The following is a 12,886-nucleotide window of genomic DNA, read 5'->3' as shown; positions in this document are numbered from 1 at the left end:
AAAAAAACCCACGAAAATAAAAGTGTGTTTTATATTATTTTGTTGATTAACTCAAATACCATATACATAGTTATTTTATTTTGTGATAAAACAGTACATAATATTCAAACCACGGATATAGATACTAGTATCTATATCCGTGATTCAAACTATAAATATAATAATTAACAAATGTCATAAGTGATGATATCATCACAACATTACAGATAATAAAACATAATCATAATAATAATCGCAATAGTCGCAAAAATTATAGTATACATAAAGTTAATCGTGCTTTATTCGTGTGTTATATGAAATAGCTTCTAAAAAATTGTCAATTGTCCTTTTTCCTTCATTGTAATCCACGCAGTGCCTTCGCTGGTTGGTTCTTCCCTCAAGATACTTAATATATATAATAATTTTAAAAAAACATCATTTATGCTTATTGTACTTTTTTTTCTATTTACAGATTGTATAAACTAGATTAAATAAAAAAATATATAATAATTATATTAAATATAGATGTATTAACATTTATTTTTAATTTAAATTTTTTTGGAGGGCTTTTTTTCTGTGGGTTTTTTTTCCATGGGCTTTTTTTCCTTGGTGATTTCTTTTCTATGGGTTTTTTTTCCATGGGCTTTTTTTCGGTGGGTTTTTTTCCGTGGGCATTTTTTCCGCGATTCGGAAAAGACAGATTTTTAAAAATACGCTATGGCGGTTCGGAACTATAAGAATTACTTCTTAAATTCATTCTGACTTAAATATTGACATTTTGTATTCATTTGCGTATACGAAATTACCAAACCCTACAACCCTTAGACCTGTGGTTCTTGACCTTTTTCGAATGACGGAACGCTTAACATTTTATAAGGTTTTCGCGGAACACAGCCGTAAAATAAAATAATAATATGTACATTTTTAAATTTTTTAATATATTAATTATTAACCTAAAATGATTCATACACTAAACAGTATATTGTTATACACGTTTTATACTTTGCTAGTGAAAAATTACCATCTAAATACCAAGTACTGGATTTTGATAAATTGTTCATACCTTCTACAGTGCCGAAAATCAAAATCCTTTGTCCAGAATCAACGCCATTGTCAAAAATTAAAAGATTTTCATACTCAGGATAACCTGTAGTGCACCACTCATCTGTTGAACATGAATTTTAAATACAATAGTAATATTAATAAATATTAATTATTAATTTAATTTAGGTACATCAATGATCAAATTGTCAAGACTAGTTGGTTCAATTGGATTTAATTTTGAACGTTGATTTCTCAAAGTTCTTTTCACATGATCTTCCACTGGCATTTTTGATCTTATGTTACCGTCCAACTTAGCAACTCCTTCTGCAAATACTTCTAGTGGCTTAGATAGGCCACTTTTTGATTGTTCTTTCATAATGCATAGTGCTTTTTCCACATCTACCTTTTCACTATCTCCAAAGTCGTTATGATCGGACTTCAATACAGGGTCTTCTTTTTGAATGTTAGTATATAATTCTCCCATACATTTAAAGGAGGACCTTTTTGAACACCTCCATGTTATTTTGGATTTACCAAAATGCTTTAAAACATACANGAACTATTTTAAGATCTAAAAAATAAGTCGTGTACGAATATAAATCAACCAGTGTTTGTCAATAACTCAAAAAATTAAGTAAAAAATAAAATTTTTTTTTTAATTTAGCAGACGGCAGATGGCAGTACATCATATTATTAACAAAATAGTTTATATACGGGTACTTGAGATAGGGATTGTCGAATGCCGATTAGCGATGGCAATGATATGTCGACAGACTTAACGTTGTACAATGTACAAAAACAAATATATATTATAGTATTATAATACGGGTCCTTACTCCTTAGCCGACAATATCAGTCGGCAGTATTTAGATTTCTAAATCGGTAAATTCTCAACTGCCGACTGCCGGGACCCGTTCCTATATTAAATATATATATTTTTTTTTTTTTTAAAGTATAATTTCCACCGGACAACGGCTCCCTGAAATTGCCGACTGATAATTACAAAAAAATTTAACAGGGGGGGTGTGACGACCCACTATACCCCCATTGCCGCCGGCCCTGTAGGTATGTGTTGTCTCCATCTTACAAACTATTATAACATGGTACATTTTACGTTAACGATAATCAATTTTCATCTTTTAGAGTAAACCGAGTAACTGACCCATCACCCATAATACAATTTAAGGACGTCTCAGAGGATTTTATTGATATCAACTTAAAATGTACAACAAACATTTTAGAAAGTATAGACGTACAGACTAAAATATATATTATTATTGTGATCGTAAAATTTGTCGTGCCTATTGAAAATGTACGTTTATAGGACGGAGACATCACATGCGGTCGAGTCCTCTAAAGAATTAAAATTGTAAATGATTCAAACTCTAGTCACCCCTGAAATACACAAACATTATAATATTATATAGCTCCTAATTAAAAATAATATACTTCTAATCTCTTTATATCATTTAAGATTTAACTACACCATACGTCGTGTCTGGTGGACCCAAATGAGTAGTTATGACTGCGTACGAGACTTCACTCAGCCGATAAAGGTGGTAAGAAAATATTAATTTTTAAATTATTATTGGATTGATCGAGAATATAACGAAAATATCGCGGTTACCCGTTACTCCCGACCCCGTCCTACAATATGGACAGCGGTTGGTAGTCTATTTAGTGTGGTAGGTAACCGGCGGACCGTGGTATAACATTTATATATAGTATATCCTTAGGAGCGGCTAAATTATTAAAAACCTAATTATTTTTAATCATAAGTTAGTTATATGTTATAATATTATAACGACAATCGTTTATCTAATATTATAAAATATTGTAATGACATTTCGTTACCTGTGCATTTGTGCCCTTGATATCTGAATGATTGGTCGGGCATCAGTTTATAAAACACTCCGGTCTCGCTGGCGCTATAGATTTCTTTATCCGAGTATCCTTTGCGCAGTGAGGGCCATTCGTTCTCGAGCCAACGGTCGATGGCTCCTCGTGGTGTACCGTCCAATGGTAAAGTTTGGGAGACTTCCGGTGGAGTTCCTCGAGGTCGTACCACTACCTGGGTTTTCCCGCGGTCGTCGTTGTTGTTTACGTTCACAAACTCACTATGGTGACGGCGCTTGAAACGTTGCACCCACGAACTTGAACACTTGAAATTGGGTTTACCTGGAGGGCCGCAGAAGGAAAAATCAAAAAATAATTGGAGCATTATATCCATGACAAAATGTTGTCATGACTAAATATTAATCCGACTCGGACGCCCTTACGGTCATACGTGTATTAATATTAAAATATGATGTACTTGCCCAATAAGTTTCCAAACTCGTCAGCTTTGGCCTGCAGCGACGGTATATTAACCGACACGTTCGTTCCTCGATGACGTTTCAACCATTCCAGCAAGGCGTTTTCGATGTCTCGGTTCATGGAATACCGAATTTTTTTCGTCGCAAATGACGCCTGTTCGAATGTCCTTTTTATTTCAGCACGCTGTTTGAAAATGTTCGACACCGTTGAGTGCGACAGGTTGTATTGTTGTGAAATAAACGTGTTACTACATCCCGATTCCAAACTTGAAATTATGTTACATTTCTGCTCTATCGTTAAACTTTTTCTCTTTTTTACGGTCGACATAATTATATATTGAGTATTATTTGTGCGTGCCTAATGAATTGGACAACTTTGCCTTTTGCCTATACATAACGGAAGTAATAATGTGGTATCTACAATTCACAATATATATTATTCACAATTGACATTGCTGCATTCGACAAAATTACTTAATAGTTATTTATTTTATTTTACCTACCATCTTATCATCCCTACGGTTCCTATAAGTGCAGTGCAACCACCTTACGGTTTCTATAACCGATATGAATAGCCACTACAAACCGATACTATATAGAACGTATTACGTATTGCCTGTTAGACTGTTAGTTATTAGAATTTATGTATTGTGATTTGTCACTATAATCGATACCAAGTATAAACTGGAATTGGCTTCAGTATCTTACGTTATTAATATAACTACAAATACTTTGCTAGCCATGCTAAACATTACAAAAATAATCAACAGTTATTTCGAATGTTAATACGTTTAGAGTACTTGCAGATAGTTTTTTTCACAAGACATGTTTAGGTACCTATGTACTGATACCCATGTACTGACTTTACGCCTTTATTAGTACTCACTGTACATATCACATCCTATATATAAATATATTGTTATACATTTTAACATTTTAACAATAATTATATTTTTTATGCTATTAATTATTCGTTCTCAAGTATGTCGGTGAAACAAACACCTAAGAGGTAACACTTATAGCAACTACATGTTACAGAAATTTAATACATAGAATATAATATATAGGAATGATTTTTTTAAAAGCGTTTCATATTAAAATTTGACGAAATTGGATGTTTAAAGAAACATGTAGAATTTTGCTACCACTTACCTATTTGGTTGTTATATTCAAAAAATATCAATCGTAAAATATAGAAGTAGGTACTTATACATGGATTTTGCCCACAGGTTTCATTTTACATTTGAACGTGTTTGACGGCAAAGTAAGTCAACGCTTTTAATCGCTTATTAAATGTAAGATTCAGGTACTACTACATTGGCGTCGTGTCCCGTTTTGACAAACTGTTTGCTTAGATTAAAAATAATATTTACCAATATTTAAAAATCACCTCGTAACATAACAAGTGTAATACAAATTTGCTAGAGTCAACATGTTCATAGCACTAAATATTTGTTGTACCTAACTTTAATTATTCTGTTACCGAAACTTATCCTTGTAGTGTGGAACACAACTTATCCGAGGAACATCTCGGAGTAATTAAAATTATATTATAATGAATATATACCTACTAAATCTTTGTTGGAGGTACTTGTACTTACTCTACACATGTATGATGGTTGCTGAAGGCCACGTGTTCTTTGTTGGTTTTCGTCACCAATTGGTGATTCGGATATTGGTGTTTGACCAATATTTTGTTAAGGTACCTACCTACCTACACAATTGTCTTCATTAACCCATTACCAATATTTGAAAACCACTACGTAACATTTTTATAATTAAGTTTATGGCAAATTAGCTCGTTCATCCTTTAGTAATTAGTAATTACCTATACGTATCTTATTTTTATTATTCTGGAAAAACGTGTCGGGCGTTTCAATCTATTTGCTTACGACTAATAATGTTTTCTCCTTGGTATTTCACAAACAAAAATCTTCCTAAAGTCCTAAAAATGACTACCCTTAATCAATTAGCCAAATAATATTATTTTAAATTTCATACTAACTTAAGCTCTTAAAATAACCCATCACACAATTAAACAACTATCCAGCTCCATCTTGCTTATTGCAGGTAATGTGCTTAGAACTTTAGAAGACTCAAATTAAAACATTCACACTTTTTAAGGCCGGGTGGCGGGTCCTACAAAATGATTGCGAACTATTTTTTTTTTATAAAGTAACTAACCTAAGCAGTCAATTCGAGTTGTCATAGTGTCAACTTATAATATATAATTTCTGATAGTGTTATAAAGAATCTAATAAAACTGTATACAAGCCTTTAGTGACAATTCTAGAAACTTGGGGGTCTGAAAATAAAACCAAACAAACTGTCCACTTAATGTTTTTTTCAAATTCTAATTTAAAAGATATTTTATTTTATTTATTGTTTTTAGGGAGGTACAATGTGCAATTACAATTTCAGCAACTTTTGGTCCTTAAATTAAAAGAAGCTTAACTGTTATATAAAAATTAAGATCTTCCAACCAAAAATCTAACACAAACACAATAGTACAATACAAATATAACTATATATCTACGATATCATATAATGTTATATACAGTGACAATAAAATAGCCGACTATTTGATTTAATTAAAATTCTTTAAGTTAAGTAAATACTAGTAATACTGATAAGTGAGTCGCGATCGCATATAAGATTACACGAATAATATTACAATTTTAATCTAAAATATCAACATCATTGTTATTTGTTAAACACATAATTGTTCAGATAATGTTCTCATTAAAAAGAAAAATTAAATTTTTTGTTTATTTTTTCCTAGATAATTTTTAGGCCCTCAAAGTGGAACTCACCGGTGAAATTCCTTCTCTTAAAACCGGCTCTGGTGTCTGCCCATAACTACTAACTTCCTGTCATTTACAAATTACAATATTAACTACCAAATTTAAGTCTTATTATAGAGGCACTTGCACCTGTATAGATTATAAATCGTTTAAATGTATAAATATATATATATAATAATATATGTATGTAATATTAATACAAATATATTTTATGTGGTACCCAATTAGGTAGGTACTAGGTACCTACCTACTAATTTTTGTAATTTTCATCGGTTAAAATTTATTAGGTAATTTATTTGTTTATTAATTTACATTTATAATATATTTTAGAAATATTTACCGTATCAAAAAAATAAAATAAAATTTAACTGTGTATGGTAAAGTATAATAAAGCAAAGCTCTTGGTTTAGTATTATTATAAAGTAACACAAATTAAATGATTTCTTATATACAATTAAAGTATTTATATAATTATACAAATAAAGATCGAAAAATGCCGCTTTCTAGTGGTATTGCATACATCATATTATAAGAAATATTTGTATCTATATTATTGATGTCTACGAATTGGGTTAACTCTTACTCTAACTGAAAATATTAGTTTGTGCATTAATTAACCCAGTAAATAATTATAATTTTTTAGTTGTCTGTATGTTTGATGGCTATTTGCAGGGTACGCATTAAAAAAATTGCACAAAGCCTCGCAAATCATAGCGACAGCTATCTATCACAATACTATACTAAACATTATGACAAATGGTGCTCATTATACACTCATACAGATGAATCTTTATTAGGAAATGTGGGAAGTCACATAGCAGGCAGCAGCACCACCCGAGAATAATAATACTCTATATCTAAGTGTACTGCATTACCTACTGATGCAGTTCAATCATTGATTAATTATAACATTGTTGTACAGAGTAATATTATTCTTTGTCAGGACGACAATAGGTATTAGGTAGTGACACTTGACAGGCTATAATTTAATGTCCAAATCATTTGGACCAAATGTCTCAATTATGACGTTATGTAAAACTTTTACAATGTCATAACTTGAATTACAACAAAACGACCCAAATCCGTTTATGAATCAGACAAGATACTTAAGAAAAAAAGACCACATGCTACATAATAATATTGTAAGACCCATAATATTTAATTCTTAGGCTAGCTGTGGGTTAGGGTGGATCGAAAAAATGAATCTTAAATATAAACTTTTTAATAGTTGGGAAAATATATTGTGTTTTGGTCCCTATACGCTATATATAAATTTTAATAAATTTTATACATTTATTTGAGTATAAACCACAACTTTTAAGTACTATTTGAATTTGCAAAAATAAAATATTTTTTTTACATTAATTCGATCCACCCTAAGGTATCTTTTGAGGGAATTTATTATCTGTGAACTGGTCATTCTTGATATTGATTATGTTATCAACGATCACTTGAACTGTAATTTGTGTTTGTAAAACATAATATTGCTTATTTACATGTGAAAATGTCAAATTGAGTTGAATTTTCAAAATTGTTGTCCATAATTATTACTTCTAATATTGAGTTTTGTTTTTTTAAAGTGTTGTTATAAATGGCTATGCAGTTTAGGAAGCCTAAACGAAACCTACGTGTCAGAGACTCTGACGGTCTCCAAGACAATGAAAATGAAGAAAAAATGGATGTTGATACAGTACTGAAAATGCCAAAACCACAAAAAGAAAAGACATTAAAGAAAGTTAACACTTTGAGTTTTGGAGATGAGTTAAATGAATGTGAGTATTTTTTAAATTAACCATTAAATATTGTTATTGATCATGGAGTAATAACTGTATTTCTTAAGGTGATGATGGCGAAGAATTCAAAGTTAAAAAATCATCATATAGTAAAAAAATTAAAAAACAAATGAATAAAGAAAAAATGGGTCGAGATAAAGTAGAAAATGGCAAAAAATCAAAAGTTATTCCTGATACAATGAAACCTATTGTCGGTGAAAAACAAACAAACTTTAATGTAATTCATTATTAAATTATGTCAATTACATAATTTTGTTTTATATTTTATTGTTTAATATGTTTAGTCTAAACCTGTTGAAAAGGAAATAATGCTTACAGGCCGAGCTGCTGAAATGGCCGGCTATGTATCATCAGATGAAGAACCTGATTCATACAGTTCTTCATCTCATCGATTTTCTAATCCTGACCAAGTTAAAATAATATTAAAAAGTAAGAATAAGCTTATATAATAAGAACTAATTATGTGGGCTATTAACATTTTTAAGCACAAATTTAAAAAATGTTAGATACAATCAAATAAAATAAGATAAAAGATAAACTATGGTAATTCGTTGTGTGGAGTATTTATCGTTTAAAATATGAAAGCAACGTAACTATTCAATAAAAAAACTTCTGAATTTGGGTTTAAATTTTAAAACTGCATTTATTGAGATATTTTCAATATTTTTTGCAGGTTGTCTTTAGTTTTTTCTTATGCTTAGAGAAACTACTAAGAAAATTAAAAATTACCTCTTCATAATATTGTTTAAACAAATTTGCAAATAGATTGTATTGGAATCATAAAAAACGAGGACTTATCAGACCAAATATATTTAGAAGAAGGCAGAAATTTAGTTTAAAATTATATGTATCTGAAAAAAGTAATGTAATAATTTTACTTTCAGAGGGACAAATTCCTGATGCAGCATTAATTCATGCCGCTCGAAAACGGAGACAACAAGCACGTGATTTGGGAGAAGATTTTATACCAATATCCTCACAATCTCATAAGTATTTTCATATCATTTATTTATTGAAATTAATGCCCGCAAGGGCAGAAATGTTGAAAATACTTATAATAATCAAATTTAAAAAAAAAAAAACAAATGCTTTAGTGAATCCAAAGTTGATAATGAACAAATTACTGGTCGACGTTTAACACGAGAAGAAGATGAATTAGAAGATAGTGATGATGATGGTATTATTGTTATGTCGGGAATTGTTAGTCAAGCTGAGGATCGAAAAAAAAGTTTACACACTACGATGGCTGGTGATTAAAATATTTAATTCTACTAGTGTTACAGACATTAAAACATTGTAATTTAAATGGTTTAAAAATATAAATTAATCTTAGATCACTCTAACAACACTGAGTTTGAAGACCCTGATGAACTTGACGAAGATAATGATTGGGAAACTCAACAAATAAGGAAAGCAGTAACGGGATCACAATTAGCTGCTGCACAACAGGAGTCTGCTGGCATGGCTGCCATGTACAACAATATGGTTATACAAGAGCAAGCTATGATGCCAACATTAATAAATCAAAAGCCTCGATTCTCTGACTCGTACGCTCCACAAGCACCGATGACTATAATGAAGCTAGATGATATCATAAATAAATCTAAAGAAATGTATGTCATATATAATAAGTTCATAGTTGTAAAGTCTTATCTGTATTTTTATTTCAGAGTAAACGAGATAAAAAAAAATCAGATACCAGATCAGAAATATCATGAAGATTTGATAAATGAAATACCAGAGAATAAGAGTAGAATTGAAAAGCTTAGAAATAATGTTCCCGAGTTGGATGATTGTTTTCAGTTTTATCAAGATTTGCGTGGGTACGTCACTGATCTGGTAGAATGTCTTGATGAAAAGGTAGGCGTGTTTTCTAATTTTAGTGATGTTATTCAATAGACAGACTACTGTAAAAGAAATAATGCTTATTTAACTCTTACAAAATGATATTTAGTTAACATTCTAAAATTGTTTTAAGATACAATATTAGTAACTTTATTTAAGTGAATTCTTTATATTATGTAGATGTGGAACTATAAATATACAATACATATTATTTAATATTTTCTTATAACAACAAATTACATTTTAATAATTAAACCTTTTTGTATTTTGTAGAAAGTATGATGATAAAAGAATTTTTTAAGTCCCAAATAATACAAATAATAATGTTATTGGATATCTTTTTAGCTTGTATAAAAAAAAACAATTATTATTTTACTGTCTGAATAAGCTGTTGTAATAATGCTCATAGTTAACCATTAACTTTTTATTTTCATATTTATTCTTATTTATAATTGTATGAATTCTTGGATCAATTACATTACTCATTAATGTCTTAATTACTTGTTATTATTTGTACTGTGTACTTATTCCAACTAAGTCAAATGATTTTTAATAGATTCCTTCGCTTGTGGGATTGGAGCAACGTATAGCTAAGATGTATGAAAAGAGACGTACCGATTTGATAGCCCGGCGTAGACAAGATGTTCGAGATCAAGCAGAAGAATCTTCAACTAATAGTAATTACTAATTAATATTATTTATTTAAATATCTAAATTTAAACTTTCAAATAGAATTAGGAGTTTCAACAACACACACAAGATCTGAAGAACAACAAAGAAGAGCTGCAGAGCGTGAAGGTCGTCGCATCAGACGTATGAGAATGAGAGAAATAAAAGCAATAGGTAAACATGCAGATGGAATGTCTAGCGATGAAGAAGTTCCTGAAACAGATGCATCAGCATTTAGAAATCAATTAGGTACAAATCATTTTATAAATTTTACTCGACTTCTTTATTGTAACAAATATTAATTACATTCTAATATATTTGAATTTAATTTGTGATTTTTTTTTGTATAGAGGTTATTAAAAGTGACTCAAACCTGTTATTGGACGATGTTCTTGAGGAATTTTCATCAGTTGATTTAGTGTTAAAACATATGCTAGAATGGAAAAACAAGTATTTGGACAGCTATATTGAAGCTTATGTAAATGTGTGTTTACCCAAGTTAGTGGGACCTTTTGTTCGTATAGAAATGCTTACATGGAATCCATTAGAGGTATATCTTTTAGAAGTATAAAATATTGAATCAAAGTTTTATTTTTAAAATCAATTGAAATCATACAGACAAACTATTGATATCAATTATTTGCAGTACATTCCCATAAAAAAATGTGGCGCTTACAGTGTCGTGCCCAAGGGGTGGGGGAGGTTAGGGGTTATATCCCCCCCCCTTGACTTTTTTTGGTTGACTTCAACTTATTTAATTATTTTATATTAATTTAAATGTACTTTTACCTAAACATTTATAACATATATCCCCCCCCTATTGAAATTTCCTGGGCACGCCACTGGGCACTTACATTTTTTTAAATAAAGATATGGGATATCTATTTAAGCTATATTTTGCAAGAAAAACTTGAGAACAATATTAATTTTTATATATATTTAGCTAATAAAAGCTAATTAAAAAAAAATATATATACATATATTTGTCTCAACATGTGTTACACATGTAATAATATATATTCTTTTCTTTAGTTGATGAAATTCCGTTTAGTCTTGGTTTTACTGTTTTATCTTTTACAGTCCCTAATATAATATCTATTGATTTTATAAAAAATATGTATATTTTATTAGAAATTAAGCCATTATATGACTGTTTATAAATTGTATGTGTGATTTCTATAGGATGATCTGAAGTTAGAAGATATGTTTTGGTATAAAAGTATGCAAAAATATACCATGAAAGGAAATAATAATATTGATCAGTTGACAAAAGACGTTGATTTGGAATTAATCCCAAAAATTATAGAAAAAGTTGTGCTCATTAAAATTGATCGTATGTATGCTTACAAACAAAAAATTTTAACTTTTAAAATAAAAAATATTCCTTTTTAATTTATAGAAATGGTAACGAGTCAGTGGGATCCATTGTCGTCAAAACAGACTAAACATATCTGTAGTCTTGTTAAGCATATACTGGACGTGTACCCAACTATTGATCCAGACAGTAAATTATTAATGATGTTGATGACCAATATAGTGGACAGAATACGAGACTCTGTTGATTATGATGTGTTTATTCCGATTTCCTCTAGACAGTGAGTTAATTTAAAAATGTATAAAGTCAATGTCTTAAAATTATTTTTTTTCCAGAGTAATGAATACTGGTCGTATGAATGTATTTTTTCAAAGACAGTTTAACATGGCTGTAAAATTATTGGGAAATATACTGAGTTGGCATCGAATCATTGAAGACGTTGTGTTAATAGATTTAGCCATAAATCAAATACTCAACAGATATTTGTTGACATCTGTTCGAACATTACAGCCACTAGAAGCTATTTTAAAAATTACAATGGTATATTTTTATTGACTGTTTATAAACACCGTACATTAAAATCATTAAAAATGTTAACGTTTTTAGATTGCTCGGATGTTACCTAGTTCATGGTTGTCATATGGAAACACTACCCCTAAAGAACTAACACCATTTTTAAACCAGTCAAAATTAGTTTCAATAGAGATAGATAAGTCACATCCACAGGCAAAGTATGTTGAAATATTTGTAATTCACAATTCTAATGTTTATAATTTATTTTTACTATTGTAATTAAATGATTGGTTTGTTTTTCTAATAGGCTGGCCCTGGATAAACTCAACGAAGTTCTCAGACTATGACATTTCATTCTGACTCATTCCATCGGTATATCGTTTGTAATGACTAATGTACTAGTGAAATTTAAATATTAAAATTATATTTAATTAATTATAGATACTTGTATTTCCATGTGTAAATTATTACACCTTTTAACAATATGTTTATTTATAATATTAATAAAAATAATTTTTTGGCTGTTGAAAAATAATGTTTTACACAACCAACTTTTTTATTATTTAAAATATAATTTCGTGTGTGCTTTTATTTATTGTAAAGCGTAAA

General features: G+C 29.6%; 2 protein-coding genes across 4 annotated transcripts in view; one reads left to right on the top strand and one right to left on the bottom strand.

The window, feature by feature from the left end:
- Nucleotides 1–3,870, bottom strand: part of LOC111026423 (tigger transposable element-derived protein 4-like) — an 8,469-nt gene extending 4,599 nt beyond the window's left edge. Inside the window, exons 1-3 of one of the 2 annotated variants that reach the window (XM_022304510.1) lie at nt 3,342–3,870; nt 2,878–3,201; nt 1,043–1,144 (exon numbers count right to left, since the gene is read on the bottom strand). In XM_022304510.1, coding sequence (XP_022160202.1) covers nt 1,043–1,144; nt 2,878–3,201; nt 3,342–3,666 — 751 coding nt within the window. In that variant the 5' untranslated portion in view covers nt 3,667–3,870. The remainder of the gene's footprint in view (nt 1–1,042; nt 1,145–2,877; nt 3,202–3,341) is intronic. The other variant, XM_022304511.1, reaches the window with a different exon arrangement.
- A 3,863-nt stretch (nt 3,871–7,733) lies between these two features.
- On the top strand, nt 7,734–12,717 carry LOC111026418 (PAX3- and PAX7-binding protein 1). 2 transcript variants are annotated; one of them, XM_022304498.1, is made up of 15 exons: nt 7,734–7,914; nt 7,983–8,152; nt 8,220–8,364; nt 8,820–8,925; nt 9,030–9,184; nt 9,269–9,548; nt 9,606–9,795; nt 10,337–10,457; nt 10,513–10,698; nt 10,800–10,999; nt 11,632–11,782; nt 11,849–12,044; nt 12,100–12,304; nt 12,371–12,495; nt 12,585–12,717. In XM_022304498.1, exons 1-15 carry the CDS (start codon nt 7,734–7,736, stop codon nt 12,622–12,624), a joined length of 2,451 nt encoding a protein of 816 aa, XP_022160190.1. In that variant the 3' UTR covers nt 12,625–12,717. The 2 variants fall into 2 exon arrangements, with proteins under 2 accessions (XP_022160190.1, XP_022160191.1); XM_022304499.1 differs by lacking the exon at nt 7,734–7,914 and having other exon boundaries at nt 8,050–8,152; nt 8,254–8,364.
- The last annotated feature ends 169 nt before the right edge of the window (nt 12,718–12,886 follow it).

This window comes from Myzus persicae, unplaced genomic scaffold (assembly GCF_001856785.1).
Source record: "Myzus persicae strain clone G006 unplaced genomic scaffold, MPER_G0061.0, whole genome shotgun sequence".
NCBI classification, from domain to species: domain Eukaryota; kingdom Metazoa; phylum Arthropoda; class Insecta; order Hemiptera; family Aphididae; genus Myzus; species Myzus persicae.
The sequence above is the reverse complement of the archived record's forward strand: the minus strand, read 5'-3'. Positions and strand labels throughout refer to the sequence as shown.